At 33.1% G+C, this 24,709-nt stretch overlaps 3 protein-coding genes across 6 annotated transcripts; 2 read left to right on the top strand and 1 right to left on the bottom strand.

The window, feature by feature from the left end:
• Positions 1–610: 610 nt before the first annotated feature.
• Positions 611–4,327, bottom strand: LOC107471973 (uncharacterized). The gene is made up of 7 exons (XM_016091536.3): positions 4,067–4,327; positions 3,271–3,967; positions 2,935–3,002; positions 2,770–2,831; positions 2,575–2,678; positions 941–1,194; positions 611–819 (listed from the first exon to the last, which is right to left on the bottom strand). Exons 1-7 carry the CDS (start codon positions 4,257–4,259, stop codon positions 734–736), a joined length of 1,464 nt encoding a protein of 487 aa, XP_015947022.1. The 5' UTR covers positions 4,260–4,327; the 3' UTR covers positions 611–733.
• Positions 4,328–7,538: 3,211 nt separating this feature from the next.
• Positions 7,539–20,764, top strand: LOC107471902 (cleavage stimulation factor subunit 77). The gene is made up of 23 exons (XM_016091432.3): positions 7,539–7,893; positions 7,978–8,046; positions 8,128–8,190; positions 8,653–8,762; positions 9,629–9,729; positions 10,051–10,112; positions 10,209–10,349; positions 10,476–10,604; positions 11,587–11,633; positions 11,785–11,854; positions 13,101–13,221; positions 13,901–13,959; positions 14,035–14,103; positions 15,091–15,231; positions 15,428–15,492; positions 15,896–15,992; positions 17,236–17,295; positions 18,073–18,225; positions 18,378–18,444; positions 18,524–18,619; positions 19,121–19,213; positions 19,661–19,906; positions 20,352–20,764. The coding sequence occupies exons 1-23, from the start codon at positions 7,891–7,893 to the stop codon at positions 20,513–20,515; spliced, it is 2,226 nt and encodes a 741-aa protein (XP_015946918.1). The 5' UTR covers positions 7,539–7,890; the 3' UTR covers positions 20,516–20,764.
• Positions 20,765–22,727: 1,963 nt separating this feature from the next.
• On the top strand, positions 22,728–24,709 carry LOC107472041 (vacuolar-sorting protein BRO1-like). Of its 4 annotated transcripts, XR_008004409.1 has the most exons (3): positions 22,728–23,392; positions 23,682–24,331; positions 24,419–24,709. XR_008004409.1 is itself a non-coding variant. In XM_052255769.1 (2 exons), the coding sequence occupies exons 1-2, from the start codon at positions 22,955–22,957 to the stop codon at positions 23,901–23,903; spliced, it is 549 nt and encodes a 182-aa protein (XP_052111729.1). In that variant the 5' UTR covers positions 22,728–22,954; the 3' UTR covers positions 23,904–24,709. The 4 variants fall into 4 exon arrangements, 3 of the variants coding, with proteins under 3 accessions (XP_052111729.1, XP_052111730.1, XP_015947099.1); XM_052255769.1 differs by having other exon boundaries at positions 23,793–24,709; XM_052255770.1 differs by having other exon boundaries at positions 23,702–24,709.

Here is a 24,709-nt window from a genome sequence, read left to right as displayed (position 1 = left end):
CAATAAGTTATGAACATTTCTCCTTGTGTCACGATACCGAAACTTGCAAGCAAAAGTAATATTGTATTGTAACTTTGTAAGTTATTGAAGTAATTATTTTATCTCCTGAAACACTTATAATACATGGAATATTCAAAATGGAATCAAGAGTCAAGACTCTTTAGTATTTACTACTACAACTTTTAAGCTAACTCTTCTAAATCTTTCAAATTTTAATCGAGTCAAAGATAATTTTCTTAATTATTTTGAGTACTAATTAATTAATTAAGGAAACGAATAAAATATACTATACGAAAGAATTGTTAAATAATAGTACTTTAAAATGTCCGATCTTAAACTTTTCCTCAACTTCTTTTATTGTTTTGAATATTGATATGCGCCTACGACAATCTCTTGAGTTTGAATTTGTATTTTATTTTATTTATTTGTGTTGAGTATTTCTGAACCGAAGAATGCTCTGCCAATATTGCCATTTACTTAGGAAGTGATGGAATGCAAATTGTGAGCATTATGATTAGCTGTGTCATTGTCTAAGGGATTGGATTTGTGTCTGAGCAATCAAAACTTACTTGTGTCATTATGAAAGGTTTAATTATTTGTATGGGGTAAAGAAAAACAAAGAATTCATCTTTTTTTGGGAATATTTATTTGTCCAAGAAAGATGCAGACCCCAAAACACAAAAAATGGACAAAAAGGTAAATTAATCTGAATTAATAACAAACTACATCGCTGTCACATATCAGAGACAGACCAAAGATATGCTTCTCTATCTCGAGCTTGCCTCTCATTTGATCTCTTGAACATTTCCTTCTCAAAACCTACAACAAGAGAAAAGCTTAAGTCAATCATTCAACACTAGCGAATAAAATTGTCTATAATCCCCCTATAATAATGAAAGGTAAAAGCCAGGTACAAAAACTAATGGCAAAATGAACCAACCATTACTACGATCAACTCCATCCCAATGTCGTCCCGGCCTTATCCCATAGCGATTTGGTGCAGCATCTAAACCTCTTTTCAACCAGCTGTGATCTGGAATATCTTGCGGAACAACAAAACCTGATTCTTTCATCTTCTCACCTTCTCCCAAATCCGGAAGAACAGGCTCTGGATATTTTTTCTTTACCAAATGTGCCATAGGATCACCCCATCTTAATCTATCCTTGAGCATGTTGTCAAGTTCTGGATCGTCCCTGAAAGAAAACAAACCATATTTAGTTATTTACAGCATCGAAGATGGGCAAAAACAGCAAAAGGATTCATCTTTTCAACAGCAATTTGATGAAAACAACATTACATATCAAGGATAGCTTATGACCTGTTAAAAACTAGGTAGTTATAATGTACATAAAGAGCCAAACAATAAAGGTAAAAAGCCATCATGTAGAGCTGACTATTAGCAAACAACGCATAGCAGGTTCAAAGCTATGCTTGTAGGTATTAAGTTTTGCTCATTTCTCCAGGTTGAGTAAGAAGATTTTTTTTTTAACAAAAGAGGAAGTATTGATGCCAACAAACATAAAAGAGTATGAATAACTAACTATAAATGTAAACCATGATAGATGCACATAATCTGCTTGACAGGTAAAACTATTAAGGACATAGTAAATTAGCTCATCATGTCTCTTGAGTCAAAGTAAAATGAATTAAGAAAACCCTACTCAAGATACAGGATGCCTGCTGACAAGAGAATCAATTAGCAGTTGCTAGATTCCCTGGTAGTACTTGGGAGAAAAATATGAACCCCTCATGAAACATATAAAGCAGCTTACAGCTGAAGTGTAGGCATCAAAATTTACTGAGTGAATGATTGCTTGTTCAAATGAAGTTCTATTTGTTTGAGGCTATCTATTTAGATTTTATGGGACATTATAAACCCAATTACTAAAAATCTATAGAATGTTGAATTATAGCAAACAGTCTACCCCAAGAGATTAAATAAATGACAATCATATTCAAAATGATAGGTCACTATAATAATACAATAACAAAGGTAGAACAATATACAATCAAGTTTCTAAATATTGGATTTGGATCCTCTAAAGTTTGAATTTCACTTTAGAGAGTAAAGTATGATCTCTCACCATTGATTGCATAGGCGGGACCAAAAATAAATATGAAAGAGAAACTATTCAAGGGTAGAAGATCATACTTTATTCTCTAAGGTGAAATTCAAACTTTAGAGGATCCAAATCCCTAAATATTTATTGTAAAGAAATTTTTCATGTACCACTCTTTTTGTGCACAACCCACTATACACCTCTCTAGCAAATACATTTTGTATGGAAAAGTAAATATTAAGTATAGAGAAAAGCATGCATGATCTATAAAAATAAACAACACTTATGTGTTATTATTATTAAAAAGTGTAAAATGAAAAATAGAGATTCACCTATCCAGCGAAATAAATATGCAAAACTACTAAAAGCAAATAGAATAAAAATATTTTTTTAAGTTATACATGCTTTTCTCTATAATGGATGTTTATTTTTCTATATAAAATGTTACTAGAGGTGCATAAAAAGTGTACACAAAAAACAGGAATCCATGTTAAACTATTCTTTTTTGTATACCTGCTGCGTGAAAAAGGCTTGTCCTTCTCGGTTTCTAGTTCCTTCATCCTAGCCTCAGCTTCCCTCTTCTGAGCCAAGCCCTTGCCCCATTCTATTTCCTTCTCCTGAAAATCATGATGGTGGCTAAGAATCAAACTAAATTTTCACACCCTAACATCTTTTGGCTTATAAAATACATAAAATCCTGCAGTATACCTTTGGCTTTTCTTCTACTTTCTGTTTTGACTTCACGTATTCTTCCTTGGAAATGCGTACTCCTGCAGAATTCAGAATTCAAATTAATTCACCAATTCATATTCATTGAAAACATCAAATAGACTAAATAGAAACATCAACAAAAAATTAATTTCAATTCCTTACCTTTTACTTTATCACGATATACTGGTTCAGCACCACGCCCACTGATTGAAGGATCCATCATTTTAAATCTGCATAAAGGAAGATCACAATTCATGACATGTTTAAACTTACACAGCAGATTCTAAATGCAAAACCACTGCCCCCTAAAATCTGAAGCCTTTTTGGCTTGTAGCATGACTTAAGGTAGATATAACTATCCCAATATTCCAAACATCCAGTCAGGTAAAAATGTTTCAAAACTAACAAAGAAAAAGAACCTACAGACATAAGCATGGAAAATAGCAAATAGTTGTACATGTAAAACAGACTGAAAATTATATATAATTGAAAGATTACCTCATCAAATCATCCTTCTTCTTTTTGTCAATCTCTTCTCTGATATCTTTACCAGAAATCAAACCTGTTTTTCTGTCACTGACAGGTGCTGCATTGGACTTTTGGTGTTTCCGTGGTGGAGATAAGTCTGGAGACAAAGTTGGATGTGAAACATTTTCAGAAAGGCTAGGTGAATGACGGTGAGAACGACCAGCCAAACTCCCTCTTGCAACATCCTTCTGCCGTTTCCTTGGGGGTGAAAGGTCTGATTCCTCATATCCATGCGAAGGGTCTTTCATTGGAGAATCATGACGACGACCACGAGGTGGAGAAATATCTTGCAAATCAGAAGTCTTATAATTCTTATTTTTGTCATCATATATTTGGCGCTGAGAACGGCGAGGGGGAGAAATGTCAGGACTCAGGTTATGATGACCTCTGCGAGGCTGTCGTGGAGGTGATAAATCAGCATCTTCAAGATCTGGATCCAATGACCTTGGCTGACGTGCAGGTGAAGGAGTGTCATTTCGAACCCTTTGTTTACGGGGTGGAGACATATCATCGTTTACATTAGAAGGATCAACAGGCTGAGAAGAAAGTGAAATCCAACCACTTCCATCCTCAGATATAGCATGATAAGGACGTCTAGCCCTCAACTGCTCAAGCCTCTTCATACGCTTCACTTCAATGTCTTCATCAACAATTGGCTTCTCCTCATCTACATATACATTTAGATTACGGTTATTGTGAAACATAAAAAACAAAACATTGGAAATAGTATAAAAAACATGAAAAGATATCAATGTTTGTTATTTACCAGACGATTTCTCATCATTTTCTTCCCCGAGATCTACGGGTTTCTGCCAGGTGGGATCTTCATCCACAACTAACAAGCCACTAGGTTTTGGCTGACTTTTCTGCTTCTGCTTCTTCTTCTTTTTACTTTTCTTCTCATCTTCAGTGTTACTTTGATACCTTTTCAAATAATCCTTCAGTGAGTTGGACTGCATTCTTTCAGCCAACAATGGCCGATGCTTCAATCTTTGTACCTACCTACAATAATGCTAAGTTCAATTAGGTGATGATGCTTCAACGATAGAAAGATTTCAGCAGTAAAATCAAAACAGCTTTCGTTACAATTTTATCCAGAGAGTTGGGGTTTTGGTTCGGAGTTCATGCCAATGATGATGACAAGAGGGATGAATCCGTGAATCAGTAATATAGGCAGTGCAAATTTTAACAAAGCTCATCACAATGATTAACAACAACAAAAGGCACTGAAGGAACAGTGAATCAGTAATATAGGCAGTGCAAATTTTAACAAAGCTCATCACAATGATTAACAACAACAAAAAGCACTGAAAGAACAGTGAATCAGTAACATAGGCAGTGCAAATTTAAAATTTAAAAGTTATCAATTTAAAATTTATCATCAAATACAATCAGTGAGCAAAACCAATCAATCAAGCACTGACTGAGCATTCTGTTCTGATTCCGTGACTGGGAAGCAACAAATTTAGCAACAAATTCAAGTTACACCAACAAATTTAACAAATCCTAGTAAAGTCCCGATTTACAGCAAAAAGGCAAATTTATTGATTACCAATTCAGCAACACGCAAAAATACAGGGAGAAGGGAAATCTGAAAAAGAGAGAACACTAAACCAAAACATTAAACAATAATCACAAAACACTAAACCTTCACCCAGCAATTACAAAAAAGTCAGCAATTACAAACATTAGCACATTATAAAACATTCCAAAACACTAAACCTTCACCCAGCAAAACCAGCAACTACAAACAAAGCCATCAGTAAATTTGAACAAAAAAATTAAGAGCCATCATCAACTAACAGAGCCATCGAGCCATCAGTAACAGAGCAAAGAATTGAAAGCAACAGACTAACAGAGCCATCAGTAAATTTGAAAAAAATTTACAGCCATCAGCAACCAGCAAATACAAGACAGATCCATCAGCAGCAGACAATTACAATTTACAAAACATTACAAGAAAAATGGAACAAAAATTGAACTAGGTCCTGCTTTTTTTTTTTTTCAAATAAACAAAACGGCGTCGTTTTATTCGAACCGGCGAGTTACCGATCCGATCCAACCGGCCAGTAACCGTCCGGTTCGACATTTTTTCAAGAAGTTTTCTCTTTAACGAATATAAATATTAGATCGGACCATTTTTATTGTCAGTTTTCAGTTGAACCAATTCGACAGGCTAATCTAATCCGATTTTTAGAATCACATGATTTTATCCTCTCATCATGAATTGGAGGAACCTTTGAGGTTATTTGTAATTTCACCATTACTTTTGTGAGTTTTATTTATTTGGAGAAGTCTTTTACAAATACATAAATAATGAATAAATCTAGAAAATTAACATTTTATTATCTAACATTAATAATTTTTTATAATTAAATTTATTATTTTAATTCTAATTTTTTGAAAGATTTGAAATTTTTTAAAATTAAGATCTAGATTTTAGAAATTAAAATTTAAAATTTAAAAAGATAAGATTAAAAAAAATTGACTCCTAATTAAACTTGATAAAAGATTAACAACATTCTATAAGTTTTTCATTTAGAAAATTCATTTGTCATTGACAACTATGTACATAGACTAGCTCCTCAACTAATAACATCTTAGATTGATGGAATTAGTTCAACCAAAATCAATTATAGCTATATATGCACATACTCTTGGCCATAATAAAAAATCTTGATTACAATGGAAAAGAATGATAATATTAAGGAATATTATGAGTCATTTTATAAATTTTATATTTCTTTATTCTTAAATAAATTTTATTAGGTCTATAAGAATTTTAGTTTAATTGGTCCTTTTGAATAATTAACATGTGCCAATGGTCGTTTATGATAATTTTCTCTTTTTTTTTTTAAGTTGAATATAATTTTCATGTAAATTAAAACAAAAAATGAGAAGGCGTTTTAATTTGGCTAATAAATGGAAGAGTATATTTTCAAATAGTACTAACAATTTTGCGTCAAACTATTTAGTCTTTAAAATTTTTAGGTATTAAATTGATAATTAACTCTTTTTATACATGTGATTGTAATCAAATGAGTCTGATGCATTGGATAAATGAACACTAGCAACAATATGGTTTGATAGCAAAAATAAATATAAGACTTGTTATTGGTATTTTTTTTTTCGTGTTTAAGGGAAGTTGAAATTAATAAAAAATTTAATTTAATGGTTCTTGTTTTTAAATAGAAGTTCATAATTTTTTATTTAAAATAAACTGAAATAAGTGTAGATATTATTCATTTTTTACATCTACATCATTGTGCGTTTTTCACTTAGCTTGTCATGCCAAGGCAAACCTACTTGAAGCAAAAAGTCTTCCAATTAAAAATTTAGAGCACAATCTAAATGTTTATGTTTAAATTCTAAGGAACTAAATTTGTGTTTATAAAATTTTTGTACGTCATATAATGGTGTCAGATATGATCTAAAATTATCACGTCAGTTTTTAAATGATAAAAATATACGAAAGAATTAAATTGAGTCATAACTCAAAAATTAAAGAATAAAATATAAATTGAATCCATTAAAAATTTAAGATAATTATTTATCTTAATTTCTGATAATTTTATTAAAAGACTACGATATTTAAAAAATAAAAACATTTTCGTCCTTAATAATTAATTTCATAAGATTTCTTTAGTCTTTTTATCAATGATTTAAAATGCTTATATGATATATTAATCATTAATATTTTTTTATTTAATTTTTATAAATAAAAATAATTTAAAAATACTAACAAATTTTAATTCAAACGACATAATTTTCTATACTCATATAGAGGTTGTGGTTTTGAATGATAAAAGAAAAATTTTAAAATGACTAATATTGTATTTAATCAATTATTTTTAATAGATAACAAAAATTCTAATAAATTTTTTTTGTCAATTTTAATTAATTTTTAATAGATAAATCAACAATTTAATATATTATATAGATTTATTTTATTAATACAAAAAAATATTAACAAAAAATTAATCAATTTTATAAAAATAAAGTTCAAATTTCGAAAACTAATAAAAATATTCTTTCTATGAAAAATCTCATTATTTTTTAAGATAATTATCAGAAACGTTTGAAATTTTTTATGCAAAAATTTAAAAGTTAAATTGAATCGGATCAAATTTTAGGAGAATTTTGGGTATTAAATCACTGATTATTACGCTAAATTAATTCTTGTTTCGGCGGGTGAAAAAAAAAATCTACTAAAATCTAAAATACCTAAACTGTCCTTGCTCCTCAAAACCATTCGCACCACCGCACTGATGCTAATGTCTCTGCAACATCACACAAAGAGCCTGTACGGCTCTACCCTTCGCCACCAGCCCAACACCTCCGCCGGCGGATCCACCATCTCTGCTCACCGCCGCGCCACCTACCTTTTCAGGTCCGAAGGACCGCCATCTCCATACATCCTGTGATTTATCGTTAACCCACTCTTCAAGTTAATCCTCCTCTTCCTCTCTCGAATTATTCTCTCATCTTCCTTATTTCTCGTCGATTTCAAAAACCACCTCTTCTCGCCGGTTTTATCTGTTGAACACGATGAATGCTTGATTTCCACTGTCTTCTCTTCTAGCCTGAAACATGGTACTCTTCTTCTTAAAGCTGGCAACTTTATTGTTGTGTTGAATTGCACACATAAAAGTTTACAACTTGCGTCGTTTTTTTCAGGAAAAACCCAGTGGAGGTGCTGATAAGTATAATGTTGAAGCCGCGGAAATTTTGGCAAACGAGGCCCAGGTTTGAAGTCTGCTCTTATTTTTTCTCTTTCCTTAATTCTTTACTCGTTTGTGATGTTTTTACTTTCTATCTGTTCCTTAGCATTTGCCTATTGCGGAGGCCACACCCATATACGAGCAGCTTCTACTGTTGTTTCCAACATCTGTGAGTGTTCCTGTTCAGTGCTTGTGTGAATTTATTATGTTGTATTCTTTCATGAGTAAGGATCAAATAACACTGGTGTAAGTTATGAACAGTTAAGCTTATACCTTATATATCATTTATAGAAAATTTCATGATAATCCAAGATTGTTTGCTATACCTTTTTTATACTTGAAAATCAACTTAACATGTTCAGTTCAAAATACGCATAAACACAAGTTCTTCAATTATTACGTTATTTCAGTGTAGATGATCTTCACTATGCTGTAAGTTAACAAGATTTAGTGTTAATAGATCTCTTTTGTGTTGGATTGATAAAATTCGTAATGCATGAGAAGTTACTTCACCAGCACCTTGTATAAGTGGATTACTACTGTCTGTTCTGTGATGAATTACTTCTTTCTCTCTGATATTGTGGTACTGATTGATACCGGATGATGCTTACTTTTGGTGCTTGTGTTACAGGCTAAGTTTTGGAGGCAGTATGTGGAGGCACATATGGCTGTAAATAATGACGAAGCTGTCAAGCAAATTTTTAGTCGGTGTTTGTTGAATTGCCTTCAGATTCCTCTCTGGTATGGTTTTTGTTTAGTGCTCTTGCTGTTTGTTAAACTTCCATTCATGTTACTACTTGGTGTAATTTGTGTCGAATTGTCAATATGCTGTTGTGAACCTTTATTGTTTCTTATGTTAGTGTTCTATTCTGTTGGATCCTTCGACCAACAGTGCATTGCATGGCATTGGATGGGAGGTAGGGCTCTAAATTGCAGTCTGCAAACATTGTGACAGCAATTGTATTCCCACAAGTTTCTGCAATTATAGTAATTGCTATGTAATTTCCCGTGAGTGCAAGCCTAATTTAAAACAGCTTCTGCAATAAACTCATCCCTCCAAGAACTAGTACAGAGTTTCTTGTTGGTAGGTCACTGAGTAGGTTTTGATATGGCTGCTTTAGCTGGTTCAATAGGAGGTTTGTGCAAAAGGATGGGCTACCAGACACACATATGTAGTATACCAATGACATCACAACAATATATATGATATTACAGACAAAAAAATTATTGATAATTGGGATAAAAAGATAAATTAGATCAAATCTGTTTAAAATTTAAAGTTCCCCAATTTGGGGTTAATCGGGGCTTTGAGGGGTTAATAAAATTCTTAAAACTCTTCTCTTCCAAATAATAAAACTTGTGAACAAGATCCACCTTTATAAATAAAAGATGTAGCAGAGTCTTAGTTGTTAATACATCAGTTATGTTGTATTCTATGGTGTCTTTTCTATCCTGGGTTACTTCTATTTATTATCTTTACTAGATTGTTTTTGAAGATGGACGAAATATCATACTTTGTGGCTCTCGCGGTAAATGCAAACTGTGTTGTTGTTGTTTGTGTTTTTCTTATCAAATATTTCATCTTGTTCTTATCTTTATCTTTGCAGGCGCTGTTACATTAGATTCATTAGAAAGGTCAATGACAAGAAGGGCATGGAAGGTCAAGAAGAAACAAGAAAAGCATTTGATTTTATGCTAAATTATGTTGGTAAGTTATTTCCTTCTTGTTTAGACAACAAATTGGAATGTGATTATCTTCTTAGAAGATTCCTTTGTGTTTCTTAAATTAGATTTTTAGAACTTTCTTTCTTCCTATGCAGAAAGACGGTTTTTCATGTTACATGGCTGAATTTATTAGGGACTACATCATTGCTTGTTTTTTTTGAAGGATATTCTTGCTCTTTAAAATTTCTCTTCCCAGTTTGCATAGTGGTTTAGTATTCATGGCGTGCAATGATGTGTGTCTGTAAGTATATATGAAATTAATGTATGTATTCATTAACAGTTATTTCCGATGATTTGCTAACAGGAGCTGACATAGCATCTGGCCCTGTGTGGATGGAGTATATATCTTTCCTGAAGTCCTTGCCGGTTTGTTTCTTTTATCCTTTGTGTTCTCTGCAGTCTTGGTACATAATGTACAATTTATTTCCCAGCCTTTATATATATAAAAAAACCTTATTTCAGGCTATAAATGCTCAAGAAGAATCACATCGGATGACTGCTGTGAGGAAAGTCTATCAGAAAGCTATTGTCACTCCTACCCATCACATCGAACAACTTTGGAAAGATTATGAAAATTTTGAAAATTCTGTTAGCCGTCAGTTGGTAATACATTGGTCTTATATTTGTGGTTAATCTGATAGTGTTCATATTTCAGCTTAGTTTTTTCTTCTGTGGCACTTAATAAGAATTTTATGAAGGCACGGAATTTTATGTTAAGGTGTTTTGCAGGCTAAAGGTCTGATATCTGAATATCAACCAAAATACAATAGTGCCAGAGCAGTTTACAGAGAGCGGAAGAAGTATGTTGATGAAATTGATTGGAATATGCTTGCTGTACCACCAAGTGGATCATGCAAGGTATCTTGTTCTTTGCAAATTTTGCTTATTGGCATTAGCTATTTCATCCTTTCAGGTCTATGTTATATCTTCTGTATCCAAGTGATGTTGTTTTATCCTCTTTTGACCATTCTTTGTTATTCCAACTAGTCTTTGCACCCATCCAATAGATTGGGTGACCATAATTTTCTTCCCACACTAGTTATTAAATTTTAAAATTAGAAGTAATAAAATCATGACATCAATTTAAACATGAAATGAAAAGATCCAACTGGAAAGACTAAGCTATGTAGCACAGTCACATCACACATCATCTGAATTTAAATCTCTTACCAATCACGAGTGAGTCTAAATGAGCACCCTGTTAACATTATTTATAGTTCTATCAATTCTTCCTCCTATATTCTTTAACCTGTTGTTATATTCTTTAGAATTTCCTAAATGTGTGCTGAGTCTGTTGATTAAACATAAAAGAAATAAATAAATAAATAAAAATGAAATAACAATTTAAGATCAGATGGAAGTGGTAACATTCTTGTGTCTGACAGTGCATTCTAGCTTTGGTTAATCAGACAATAAGCTAATTATGGCAAGCATGTGTGTGACAGCTAAGAGAAATAGAAAATATAAAAGAAAATGATAATGCAAACCATAATAATATAATAATGAGAGAAGAATAGTAATTTGGCTAAATGCCGTGAAAATGGGAGGGAAACTGAGACTGTTGCCAGAGCTCTCCTTTTATAGTAAAAAAAAGGTTTATCTTTCTCTCGTAAGAAAGGATTTAACTGTTGGGTTGCATGGTTTATCCATATAGGACTTGGTTGTTTTTTGTTTCTTTGTGGGGATGTCTAATTCTCTTTTGTACTTTTAGATCTGAATTTGAAAGAGTACTTCTATACTTTTACACATTGTTCATAGAGATTGGGGGGTCCTATCTATGGAGTACTATGTTTTAATTACATGTTGTGACAGGTGGTAATTTGCTTATGACTTCTAACAGGAAGAAATGCAGTGGATCGCATGGAAGAAGCTGTTATCCTTTGAAAAGTGAGAAGCTTGAATCTACCCATAGGCTTAAGCTTTTGTGGGATAGCTCACTATATGATCTAAATAAATATTAAATTTTAGTACAAAGATAGGACAGTTCTGATTTTTGTGTTGTTAATACTTTTTACCTATTTTATTCATTTTGCATCAGAGGAAATCCACAGAGAATAGATGCTGCATCCTCCAACAAACGAGTATATATATATATATTGAGAGGAGAGGTTCCCTATAAAGATCACGAGCTTTACACCAAAGACATGCTAGGCGTATCCTTTCCCCTAGAACATGTTTGTTAGAAAATCTGTCATTGAAAGTGCTTGCATTATGCTCCAACCAAATAGTCCAGATAGTGCTACAAAGATTTTGCCTCTTGCAGCTAAAACCTACAAACCTGGTCAATAGAAGCTGATCTAGGGTTGCAGGGCACAGCCAACATTCATCAAAGATGCTAAACAATTGTTCCATTAAATCACATCCATCAGGCAACGCATAAAGATGTGAATTGATTCTGAATTTTTATTGAACAAACATAGCCATTGGGAAATGCATAAAATAGATGTCAAGGTTCTGAGTTTTGCCCCACACATACCACACACATTAGGGCAGATAGCCTTATGTGACTTTCAAACCTGCAACATGTCATTGGTATTAATCCTGTTAAGCACAACTGTCCAGAAAGAAGATTTTATTTTAGAGGGAGTTTTGGACTTTCAAATGGGTTTGTAGATGGAAAGAGGTTGCATTGGAGGATTTATTTAGAAATGGGAAGGATTTACACCTAAAACTGCAAGAGGACAAGAGACCATATCCTTTTTAAGGGTTAGAAGACAACGAAAAATCATCGAGACCTAAGTGCAAAAGTTTAGAGGATTCCATATCATTTAGGTTATGAAAGAAGTAGAAGTCCCAAGAGAAAGAAGAACCCTGTGTAGTGTAAATGGATCGAATAGGAGAATTATGCAAGAAAATAGATGATAAAGACGAGGAAAGACTAGGTTAAAAAGAGGTATCTCCTATCCAATGGTCTTCCCAAAAGTTGAAACGTGACCCATCCTACCCATCCTACCTTAAAGGAAAGCAAGGGTTTAAAAGTAGTGTAACATTGAGAAATGTACTTCCAAGGGCTAGAATGAGTAGCATGGATAGCAGCATAAGTATCCCAACATTGTTTATAATATTTACCTCTGATAACTTGATGCCATAGAGAGTGAGATGCTAAAGGAAAGCACCATAGTTTTTTTCCTACCAAAGAATGTTTAGACACAATATTGCCAAGACCCAGTGCTCCTTCCTTTTCAGATGACATCAAATGAAACATGTACCTCTTAAAATGTTCATATCCATGTGGTGATCCCGTCTAATGGGATAAGACATAGTTATTCTTCTTGATGTGTAGATGTCAAAGTAATTACATTGTCATTCTTATTAATGTTTGTGAAATTTCTTATGCATTGTATTGGTATTCAGTGTCTGATGTATATGTACCATTATCCTGATGTATGGTATGACTATGCTACTTGGCATGCAAAAGGTGGTTCAATAGACACTGCAATCAAAGTATTTCAGAGGTCACTGAAGGCTCTTCCTGGTTTGTAGTATTTTTTGTTCTTTTAATTCTATATAACTGATGTATGTGATAATTCTTGTCCCATGGATTAGCTTGTTACTGGGGATGATATATTGAAGTTATGATAAGGATGCCTTTTCAAATATCCTTTCACAAATTTTTGAGTTATCTCCTAAGTTGAAGATTGATGGTCCAAAAACTGATTTATGTTGCAACATTGTCGTTTGTCAATCCCCCTTTTCTATTGCTTCTTTGGTAATTTATAAAGTTTTGGAGTGACCTTTTGTTTATTTGGGTGTCCCCTTTTAGTGGTACTCGTAGCTTAGATATATGTTATTTTAGGATTTTTTGGTGGAGATCTCTAAGTTCCTTGTAACCTGGAAAAGGGGCTTATTTTTCTTTAGGTGGTTGAACTCCAATAAGCCTCTTTCATACTTTTCTAAATAGCATCCATTTGGAATTCTTATCTTTGTTTTGCCTACCATAATGGTGGCTAATATAAAACATAATGAGGGACTTTGTTTGTTAGGTGGGTTAGTGAGTGTTACTCTCCTGAAAAAGAAGGGGGTTGGGTCTTGGAAATTTGGTGTCTAAAAATATTGTCATGATGGCTAATTGGTTATAGCGTGGATTGATGCACCTAATTGGCTCTCTCTTGTTTAATTGTGTTTTATGATTCATCTTTTTCCTCTCCGAACAGATTCAGAAATGCTACGATATGCTTACGCGGAGTTGGAGGAGTCACGTGGAGCAATTCAGGTACACAATGTTGAATATAGGCTTCAACATTTATTCTTTGTTTTGTATTTAACTCTACATTTGAACTTGTAACAGGCAGCAAAGAAAATCTATGAAAGCATTTTGGGAGATGGTGTAAATGCAACATCGCTTGCACATATTCAAGTATGTGAAATACTTTGTTGACATTTTTGTAGTTTAACTACTTTTTGAATTGCTATAGTTTCATCCAAAATTCAAATAAGCATATTTTGAAATATGAGATGCTTCTAAAAAGATACTCGTAATAGTATATTATAAACCTTGAATAATATATTTATGATCCTATTCTTATATTGTATGCATTTGGAATGAATTTTAGAAATAATTTTGCTTGAAAAATTTAGAAATTCTAATTGTGCAATATGAATGGGTACAAAGTTTGCGTGGGGATTTTACAGGAAATAGTTATTTAATATAGTGTATATGATTTTTGTTTGAGAATTTGCATTAATTCTTTTAAGATCAATCACTTCTGAATTCAGTCAAAACCAAGTGTGCATCTAACCTTGTAAAATCATTTGAAGAATTGAGGGTTCACTGATCTTTTTAGATCTTAGTTAAACTAGTACAAATTTATCATAAAAGACTGTGTGTGTGCATTAGCTTGTATTTTGAGTTAGTAAGTGTAAACTTGTGAAAGCTCAGAGATAATAGATAGTTTAACAATTGAATTTTGGTGAAACTACAAGGACTTACTGAGTAATTTTACATAATTTTAGTGCTCCATACATTTTGGTTAAGGATGATTTCCAAGTATGTTCATTATTCCCATCTTTTTATGAATTGAAAATCATTGATCAAATTTTAGAACATTTCCTGCATCAGAATTTCAAGTTTAGATGCTTTGTTCTGCGTCTTATTTGAAAGAACTCTATTCTTGCCCATATGTTTTGTCTACTGTATTTGATGATGGATTCCAAACACATTTCACTGTCATTTAGATTTACTTGTGGAAGTCATATTTGTGCTGAAAAGAATAAAACTCACATTTTATTCTCTGCAATAAGTTCATTTAAGAAAAATGAAGTTATTTTGTGTAGAGCATTATATTCTTTTTGTCTCCCCGCTAGTTATCCTTGCAAAAGAACTGACATCTCTTTAATGGTACAGTTCATTCGTTTTCTACGAAGAACCGAAGGTGTTGAAGCAGCCCGGAAGTACTTTCTGGATGCACGCAAATCTCCAAGTTGCACATATCATGTTTATGTTGCTTATGCTACAATGGCCTTTTGTCTTGACAAAGACCCAAAGGTCCTACCTGTTTCCTTTTATTTATGTCTTTTGCTTTGTGTATTTATAAAGTTAGTAGATTATTATATGTATTGCATACATTCATGTGCTTTACAATAACTATTCTTCTGGATGAATGCCTTCTAGCGAAGAAGATGAGACTCATTAGTTAAAGGCTAAATGATAATATGATTACTTTTCCGGCTTTTCCGTGCAGATGGCACATAATGTTTTTGAAGCTGGACTAAAACGCTTTATGCATGAGCCTGTTTACATTCTTGAGTGAGTTATATTCCCTCCTATCATTGAGTCAACCTAATCATAAACAACAATCTAATCATAATGATTAAATCAACCTAAGATCAAATTAAATCAACATACCTGGATATTACATCACTTCAACATATCGTTAGTATGTTCTACTAGCTTGCTCTCTTAATATTTGGATCTTTGTAAACATACATCCACTAATGTTGGTTTATGTGCCTCTTATTGTTATGTCTTTGCTGTCTCTGAATAAAAATTGTACTAGTTCTTTTGATCTTGTACTACCTCTTTTTCCCTGAGTTAGATGATATCTTATTGCCTCACTGGTTGTGCATGTCGTCATTTCTATTAAAAATATTTCCTTTCATATTCAAAATATTATTGACGGAGTATTAAGAATGTTTTCATGATGCTTTAGATATGCTGATTTCTTGACACGTTTGAATGATGACCAAAATATACGAGCTTTATTTGAGAGGGCATTAAGTACACTTAAACCTGAGGAATCGGTTGAGGTAGGCCATTTTTTTTTACTTCCCTGTTTCCTTGTTCTTTTGGAGGGAAAAATGAAAACACATCTTTTAAGTACTTCGTTATATGATCTGGCTTATGCTCTATTTTGAGAACAGTTGCATGACGACAGATTTTATATCTTTCTTGAACCATTAACCATGCATGTTGTACACTAGTATTTGCTTGGACTCTATAGAATAAATCTTCTCATTTGCACTTAATAATTCTGTCACATTTGGGCTCTTTACATCAAATATTTGTTTGAATGCTACTTCTCTTTTATGGGGAAAAAACCATCTTAAAAGTGATTTAGGTTTTTTCCTTTTCCCCCTAAACACAACAACTCCTAATGGAAGTCTAGTGGTTCTGCATTCCACCACATGGCTGTTTCCAACAATTCAAATGGAGAAATTGCGTTAAAACAAGTATTTGTAATGCAGAACATCATTGTATTCCTGTGAACTGATTTAAGTGGAGTGCATAACTTAATTCTATTCATTTTGTGACACATTTCAACTTTTCCTTAAACAGATAAAATTAAAAGGTTTTTATTTGTGTTACCATGAAAGAGTTAGCACCTTGAAAAAATTCTTAAAGAGAAGGCCTTTCCATATTGACGAAAGGAAAACAAATAATTCAAGTTTTTCAATGTAATGAATTTTAAACTTCATGTGGTAAATCTACTATCCTTGATTTTTTTTTGTTATATATTGACGAAAGGCTGCATATTGTTTTAGTGATTCTTTGGGCAGGTCTTGAGAACTAATACATTATTTTAGTTTGGTTTGGACAGAGCACAATGGCGTCGTTTGATTCATGTAGCCGACCCCACTTAGTGGGATAAGGCTTTGTTGTTGTTGGTTTGGCATTTCTTTAATATTAAACTTTTGGATTGAAGGCCTTAGCAGAAATCATAGAATAGTAGGATCTTATGAGTTGACATGAACTCATCATTTTTAGGAACTATTGAACATCATTTATGTAAATCTGTGATTCTTTTATTTGAAAAAAAAAAAATCATTTTTAGAAGGATCTGTTCTAAGCGGTGAAAGTTAAAACCATGGTGAAAGGGTACATGAGTTCAAATGAGGGCCAAAGTCGACAAAAAAGATTGAAATGAATATTTTATTGTGTTCTTGGAAATATTTGTGATGATTTTTCCATAATACTCGGTACTTTTGACCTTGTATTAATTTATGTACTTATTTAGGCGGGTATGTTTAATGTGTTGTTGCTCTTTCGTAGATTTGGAAAAAGTTCACTCAGTTTGAGCAAACTTACGGGGATCTTGCTAGCATGCTGAAGGTAGCAACTTTGTTTCTATGCAGCATTTACCCATTTATCTCTAGTTTGCACTGCACCATGGTTTTTTTTCTTATTATTATTTTTCTTTCTTTGTTGAATCATTATCATTTGATAAGAAGAGTCTTGATGGAAAATAATAGGATAGTTGAATTTTGGATAATATGTTGTGCGCTTTGCAATTTGCATGGATTAGTGTTTAGTGATCAGTTGGCATTGATGGGAAGAGGATGATGGCTAAACTTCTCATACATGGGTGATACGTGCAGATAATTATTTAAGTGCTGTAATGGGTAGAGATTCCATGTCATCATTCTCTTTTGTAATTTAATTTATGGATAACAATGTTATGTGCTACAAACAAGAAATAGTAGGGAAAAACAGGATAAACTTTGATTTTCTTTGACAATATTGGGAAACATCTTGAGTGATGGCAAGAAAATGCATTAAAATGATGTTATTTAATAAAAAGGGCACCCAGTATAAACCGTCTCTTGTTATGGGTTCAGGGAAGGACTACACCCAAAGGATTTAATGTAGGCAATCTAATAAGATGCATTCATCGGTAGTTGATTCCACAACTTGAACATGTGATTGTTACCTTAAGGTTATATGGAGATATCTCAACCATTAGCTCCAGGGCTCTAAAATAATGTTACTTATAATAAGTTCAATTTTAAAACCTTTTGTTTCTATGAAGTGCAATCTTATAGTTGTTGCATATGAGCATATTGCACTAGTGTGGGTTGCTTGGATCATTTATCCATGTATAATATACAGGTTGAGCAAAGAAGAAAAGAAGCACTTTTTGGAGCAGGTGAAGATGGAACAGCAGCGTCAGAGAGTAATTTGCAAGATGTTGTGTCACGATACAGTTACATGGATCTGTGGCCGTGCACCTCTAATGATCTTGATCATTTATCTCGGCAAGAGGTACATGTTATTTTATGTTTAAGATGAATATTGAACATATTTCTTAGCACCTATGGACTATGGTGTTGTTTTTTCATTGGATTACTTTTCCCGTCTTGATGATATTATTTCTGTTATATATACTAACTCAATGTTCATTTTTACCCCTCCAGTGGCTTTCCAAAAGTTTAAATAACAAATTGGAGAAGTCTGCTCTACCTAATGGAATGGCTCGTTTAGGTATTAATATTTATATTCTTTCTTATCTCTTGCTTCCTTAGGATTTCAGTTTGTGGTAAATGTTACTTTGTTAATGCAGATAAAGCATCTACACAAAGCGTCTCATCTACCTCAACAAAGGTTGTTTATCCTGATACTTCAAAGATGGTAGTATATGATCCGAAGCATAATCCTGGTATTACTCTTTTCTTTATCTAAATAAAAGTCTTTTTAAGAGGTTTTTCATCTTTCTCAAGTAATAAAGAAGGCATGGTAAAACTCATTTGGATAACACTTTCATCATCCAATACTATAGGGACAGTTCTGAAAAGCTTAATCGAAGGAACCATTAGCTCCGTTTTCTTTTCTATACAAGTTATGATTAAGTGATGTGTTATTGTTAAATTTGTAGGGAAGTTGTAAGACATGGAGCATAAGACACTAGAACTACCAGTTTGGAAGAAATGCTTAGAATCAATATGCTTTCATGTAATAGTGACTAGCAGCACTATGTAAATATTACTAAGAAGTAGGAAATAAATGCATTTCATAGTTACAAATATATGATTAATACTCGGCTATTTCAGAGGGCACACATGTTAATCACATGTAGCATTTCTAGCACTTATTATTCTTTCCAGATCCAACTACATCTGGATTTATTTTAATCTTGGAGTTTATCTGATTCACTTTCCAGCAGCAGGTGCTGGAACAAATGCGTTTGATGAAATTCTGAAAGCTGCACCCCCTGCTTTGGTTGCATTCTTAGCTAACCTACCTGCTGTTGAGGGTAATTTTCAAAAATACTATACGATGATTACTTATGCATTATTGAGTGTCCTTTTTATACCCTTTTTTTTACATGCAATATGGGAATATGGTTACTGATTCAAGCCGTAGTACAACAATTTAATTATCTTCATGTGACCATAAGGTTACGGGTTCAAGCCCTAGGCTGCCTACATTTACACTCTTTGGATGCGGACATTTCTCCCGACCTTGCCTAATGTTGGATGCTTTCTAATGGGCTTCCTTTTTCGGTGGTTATTGTTGTTGGAAGAACAGGGTAGAAATGTTCAAATTCATGACCACTAGGTCAGAGGCGTTGATACCATGTGGTGCATGTCAATTGCCAGCTCTCCTTAATGATTAGACTGTGTTGGGTTAAAGGATGATGTAATGATTTTTTTGTTTTACATACCTATTTGCGACTACAACTTTTTTTTGAAATTTCCAGGCCCAACGCCAAATGTGGATATTGTGCTCTCAATTTGCTTGCAGAGTGACCAGTTACCAGGACAAAGTGGAAAAGGTGGGAATCCAACACCATTGCAAAGTGGTAAAGCAGGGATTCCAGCACAATTGCCATCTGGTCCTGCTACAAGCGAACTTTCTGGTTCAAGCAAGCCTCACCCAGTTCCAAGTGGCTTATCTTTGAAGCCAACCAGTAATCGAAATTATGGGAAGCGGAAAGAATTTGACAGTATGTGCATCATCCATTTCATGCTTTGCATTTTCCATTTTCTGCATGCGCATATTTAAATGGGATAGGATGGTCAGTTTAATCACACTTGAGACATCATTTCTTTTATGCTTGTAATTAGGCATTGTTATTACAAATGATTCTTTGTCAAAATTAGGCATGTGGTCATAGTTTCAAACAGTAGAATCAACCACTGATGCTTGCATTAGGTGAGATTGCCTACATTATACCATTTGTATGCAGCTCTTTCATGAACTTTGCATAATGCAGGATACTTATCCTACATACTTGTGTTTTCGATTTGCCTGCATCAATGTGCCTGTGCTTTGAACTGTTATCCTAATTTTTTTTGCAAGTGCTTACATTTATTGTTAGCTTTCTTCTTTATGCTTTGACATGCTTTGTAACTTTATGTGTAATACTTTTGTTGTTACATAATCTTCAGGACAAGAGGATGATGATACCACGACTGTCCAGAGCCAGCCATTACCTCGAGATGCTTTTCGGATACGACAGTATCAGAAAGCCCGAGCTAGCAGTACTTCACAAACAGGATCGGTTTCATATGGAAGTGGGTTTTCTGGCGATTTATCCGGTAGCACTGGTTGACTCGATATTTTGAACCATGCTTCCCTAGGCCTCTGTAATTTTAATGTCCCCTCATGTAGCATTAGCCTCTCTTTTTTATTTCTTTTCTTAATTTTATTTTATTTTTAAATTTATTGTGTACTAATTTAAGTACTAAATGTGCAAGTACATAAACCCTTCTAAGCAGTTGTTGTCCTCTATAGCTTGGTCAGTTCCCTATTATTAAATTGATATACCTAAAGAAACGACTGTCATGTATTCGTGTATCAATTATAATGTTATTTTTGCCACTCTTTTGCTCTTTTAAAAAGATTTTTATGTTAGTATTATGAATGCAGCATGTAAGTTCCATGATAGCATCTGAAGAACACTTTTCAGCTAGATTTTGTGTGTAGTTGTGTACTGTGTTGTGTTGTCTTCATACTTCATTACTGCCGCAAGCAACTATCTAAGGAGGATCAAATTTTCTATGGGATAATAATCAAATTAATTTTTGAAAAATAATGTATTTTTTAAATTTTTTCTAAAAGATTTTTTCAATCAAATTAGTCATTCAAAAATTATGTATTAATTATATTTGTTTTTTAGTGACCGCATTAACAATTTTTGTCGACAATTGATAACGTAAAATATTAACTAATAGGATATATGGTACTTAACATGTCCAATTGGACGCTGACCATATATTTATGAAAATTTATTAATTTAGTTGTTAAGTTATATTAGGAATATAGAGTCAAATAAATAGGATTAATTTGTAATCTTTGAAAGATCAATTTGATTGAAAAATTCTTTTAAGGATGAATTTGAAGAATATCTCATTTTTCAGGAACTAATTTGATTATTAACCCAATTTTCCATCGTGAATATTGAATAACATATTATTATCTAGATTAGAATGAGATGTGTGGGACGGTATATTTGTTAAATTGAATAATTAAATAAATGAATTAATTTTTGAGAGACTTATTAGTTATGAAATACCCATAAGTCAGCTGTGCGAATTCTTCAGTTTGTGGATTGATGTAAATTTTTGTACTTAAAGTTGTGCTAAAAAAAAGCAAAGGATACATTTTTATTCTATGATGTAGTCAAGGAAGAATAATAAATTAAAAAAAATGAGTTGACTCTCAAATCTAGACTCATGAACTAAAAAAAACACCATATATAGCCTTTATTAGAACAAAAATAATTATATAAATTAGTTATTATTAAATTAATTTTTTATTATTTACGTTGTACATCATATATTTGTCATGATTGAATAAGCTATTATCATATCATATACATTTTTATCATGATTAGAATCATAAATTTTTGTTTTAATTTTTTAAGGTAGATATCAACATCAATTTGCTGAAAATTACGATTAATTTAAAATTATATTACAATAATTGAAAATTAAAATTATTGACAATTAACATAATTATGTATTAAATACTGATTTGATGTATAATTATAAAAAAAGTTATTAATAATTAACATAATTATATATATATTAAATGCTAATTTGATGTATAACGATTGACAATTAATATAATTATGTAGAAAATAAAACATAACAACTAAAATTAAATTTGTTAACTAATTGAAGTTAGGTAGACAATATTTGGTAATTATTTTAGCATTTAATTATTATTATTATTATTATTATTGTTGTTGTTGTTATCAATATAAATGGGTTGTCATTAACGTAACAACTTGCCACTAATAAAATTATTGCATAATGAATGAGAATTAGAATTGTATCAATATAATTAAAATAATTAAAAATATTCATGATTGATAATTAATTTAATAATGTATTAAATATTAATTTTATATAATTATAATAAAGATTTTTTTTAAATTAGTATAATTATGTATTCTTTATTAAATGTATTTATTTTGGAAGGAAAATGAATTTATGCACTTTTATTTAAGAAGAAAAAAGAGTTCATAAAAAAATTGACACCTCATTTTTATTAATTGAAAAAAGAATTTAATTTTAATATATTAAATAAAAAAATATATTCAAGATGATATTTTTAGCTATTATTTGAATTTGAAAAGAAATATTAAAATATAATTAAGATTAAAATTAATTAACATTAATTATAATTATTTAGCATTTATTGTAAAATATTACGTTTTAATTGTCTTAATTATTCTAGCACAGTAGCACCTACTTATACCCTGTATGTACGTTTTATCACTCTTCACTTACTCAATAATACACCTGTATACTCTTGCCATGGGCAGCGATGATCCAGAAACGGTGTTGTCAATCCCACTGAAGAAGACTGATCTGGTGGAGTTGTACCTGCTGTTACGTAAGTTGGTAGCCTCAAAATACTCGGAGAGCGATGCACAAAAAGTTGAAAGCGTTTTGGAAACCTTAAACAAATGCCGCAGGGACATGGTGGAGCGTAGAAGGGACCTCTCCCTTCCGATGCAACGTGACTGCCTCATCCACTTTCCATGGTTGAGCCACTCTTCTCCTCTCTCTCCTCCGACGCCGACCCCATCATCTTTGTCTGGTACGACGCCTTGAACCCTGAGCATGAGAATGGGGTCTCCTCACAGCGCAACGGCATCCAATTGGAGAAGGCCGCTGTTCTCTTCAACCTTGGAGCCATCTGCAGCCAGATTGCTGCCTCTTGCGACCGTACCACCGCCCTTGGCCGTCACCTTGCAATGGAAGCCTTCAAAGTTGCCGCCAATTTCTTCTTCCAACTCTGGAAGGTTTTCGCTAAGGACGTGGTCTCCGCCACCCTCGATTTGACTCTCCTCTTCGTGGAGTTTCTGCACGTCCTCTTCGCCGCTCAGGCTTCCGAGCTCGAATTACAGCAACAACTGAACAACAACGACGCCAGTTACGCTCTCCAACAACACCGATGTGCCCTATCATTTTCATCGGTCAGTCTTCACTCTTCATTGATTTTACATTTAGAATAAATTATTATTTGTACCCATATAAAAATAAAACGATAATTGTAAACATAGAACATGAAAGATGGTTTTCGTATGCCAAAAGTACCAGATATTGATTAAGTAATTAGTCCGTTAGAATATTCTTAGCACACAGAAACTATTTTCTGTGGTTATAATTGTCGTTTTATTCTTGTATAAGTATATTTATCCGCTTTTGTATCTTATATGGGTACAAGTGGTAATTTATTTTTTCATTTTAATGATGATAATGTAGGTTCATTCGCTTTATCTTAGAGCATATTTACTGATACTTACGGTTTCGGGTGCGGCTGCACGGAAACATGTCTACTCTTTTGACCAAACATGGGTAACTCATCTTCACCAGAAGCTGACATTCTTTAAGGCGGAGGCACCTGAAGTATACGCATCGGTCAAATCTTGTGGTCTTGATCATGATGCAGAATGCGTGACTGAGATATTAGTTAGAGGGATTTGAGGGAAACCCAACCTACAACAGATATACGTTGACCTCATCCTCTCCGAGTGCGATCCTTTCAAGATTGTCAAGGATGGAAAGCTGGTGGCTTACCCGTGGGACATGCCTCCTCCTTATCCAACAAATTCGGCAATCCTCTCATCTTCTTTGTCTTCGCGGTTTTCATATATTCTTGCATTCCTTCCTTTGAAGAAGAGTGAGCCCTTGAATCTCTATGAGTCCCTGCGCAATTACTTTGTCCTCAAATACTCTGAGAGCGTGGCAAAGAGAGTAGAAGGCCTTCTAGAAATGCTACACAAATTGCGCAATGAGATGCTGCGTGATGACCTTCTTGGTACAATTGATTGATGTCGGTCTTTATTTGTTAAATTGTTTGATTGAGATGATGCAGGCTTCAGCTTATGTTCAATCCTCAACACCTCAATATCGTGAGTATCTTGAGTCGAAGAGGAAAACCATAAATGTTGAAATAAGTCCGAGTGATGTAAGTCATGTAACTGAACAATTTCTTTTAGGGTATTGCAAGTCTCACGCCCTGCTTCAAGAGGTGTGTCAACCACTATGCTTGGACCTTCTCTCTGAGGCTAGCCCTGTCAAGATTAAGGATGGAAATCTTGTGGCCAATGCAACCTTGGAGGCACCGCATTTGGCATTGGAGAACATGAGCTTGCAGGAGACACTACAGTAACATTACCTTAGAGAAAAACTAAACAAGATTTAGGAATGAACTTGGAACTTTGTTTGTTGATGCTACTAGAATACTTTGTGTGATTTTGTTTGTTGATGTATGCCACTTTCTTTTATTT

Source organism: Arachis duranensis, chromosome 10 (genome assembly GCF_000817695.3).
Source record: "Arachis duranensis cultivar V14167 chromosome 10, aradu.V14167.gnm2.J7QH, whole genome shotgun sequence".
Taxonomy (NCBI): Eukaryota; Viridiplantae; Streptophyta; class Magnoliopsida; order Fabales; family Fabaceae; genus Arachis; species Arachis duranensis.
Note: the sequence above shows the minus strand (reverse complement) of the source record. Positions and strands in the feature narration are given on the sequence as shown.

Bases quoted from the DNA above. Each gene is read 5' to 3' on its own strand.
- LOC107471973 (XM_016091536.3), bottom strand. From the start codon at position 4,259: ATGCAGTCCAACTCACTGAAGGATTATTTGAAAAGGTATCAAAGTAAC. The intron at 3,003-3,270 runs GTAATCTTTCAA...TCCTTTATGCAG, and splicing joins AAGAAGGATGATTTGATGAG to ATTTAAAATGATGGATCCTT. The intron at 2,679-2,769 runs GTATACTGCAGG...CATGATTTTCAG, and splicing joins AAGTAGAAGAAAAGCCAAAG to GAGAAGGAAATAGAATGGGG.
- LOC107471902 (XM_016091432.3), top strand. The intron at 17,296-18,072 runs GTAGCAACTTTG...TATAATATACAG, and splicing joins ATCTTGCTAGCATGCTGAAG to GTTGAGCAAAGAAGAAAAGA. The intron at 18,445-18,523 runs GTATTAATATTT...TTGTTAATGCAG, and splicing joins TAATGGAATGGCTCGTTTAG to ATAAAGCATCTACACAAAGC.
- LOC107472041 (XM_016091613.3), top strand. From the start codon at position 22,955: ATGGTTGAGCCACTCTTCTCCTCTCTCTCCTCCGACGCCGACCCCATC. The intron at 23,393-23,681 runs GTCAGTCTTCAC...ATGATAATGTAG, and splicing joins GTGCCCTATCATTTTCATCG to GTTCATTCGCTTTATCTTAG.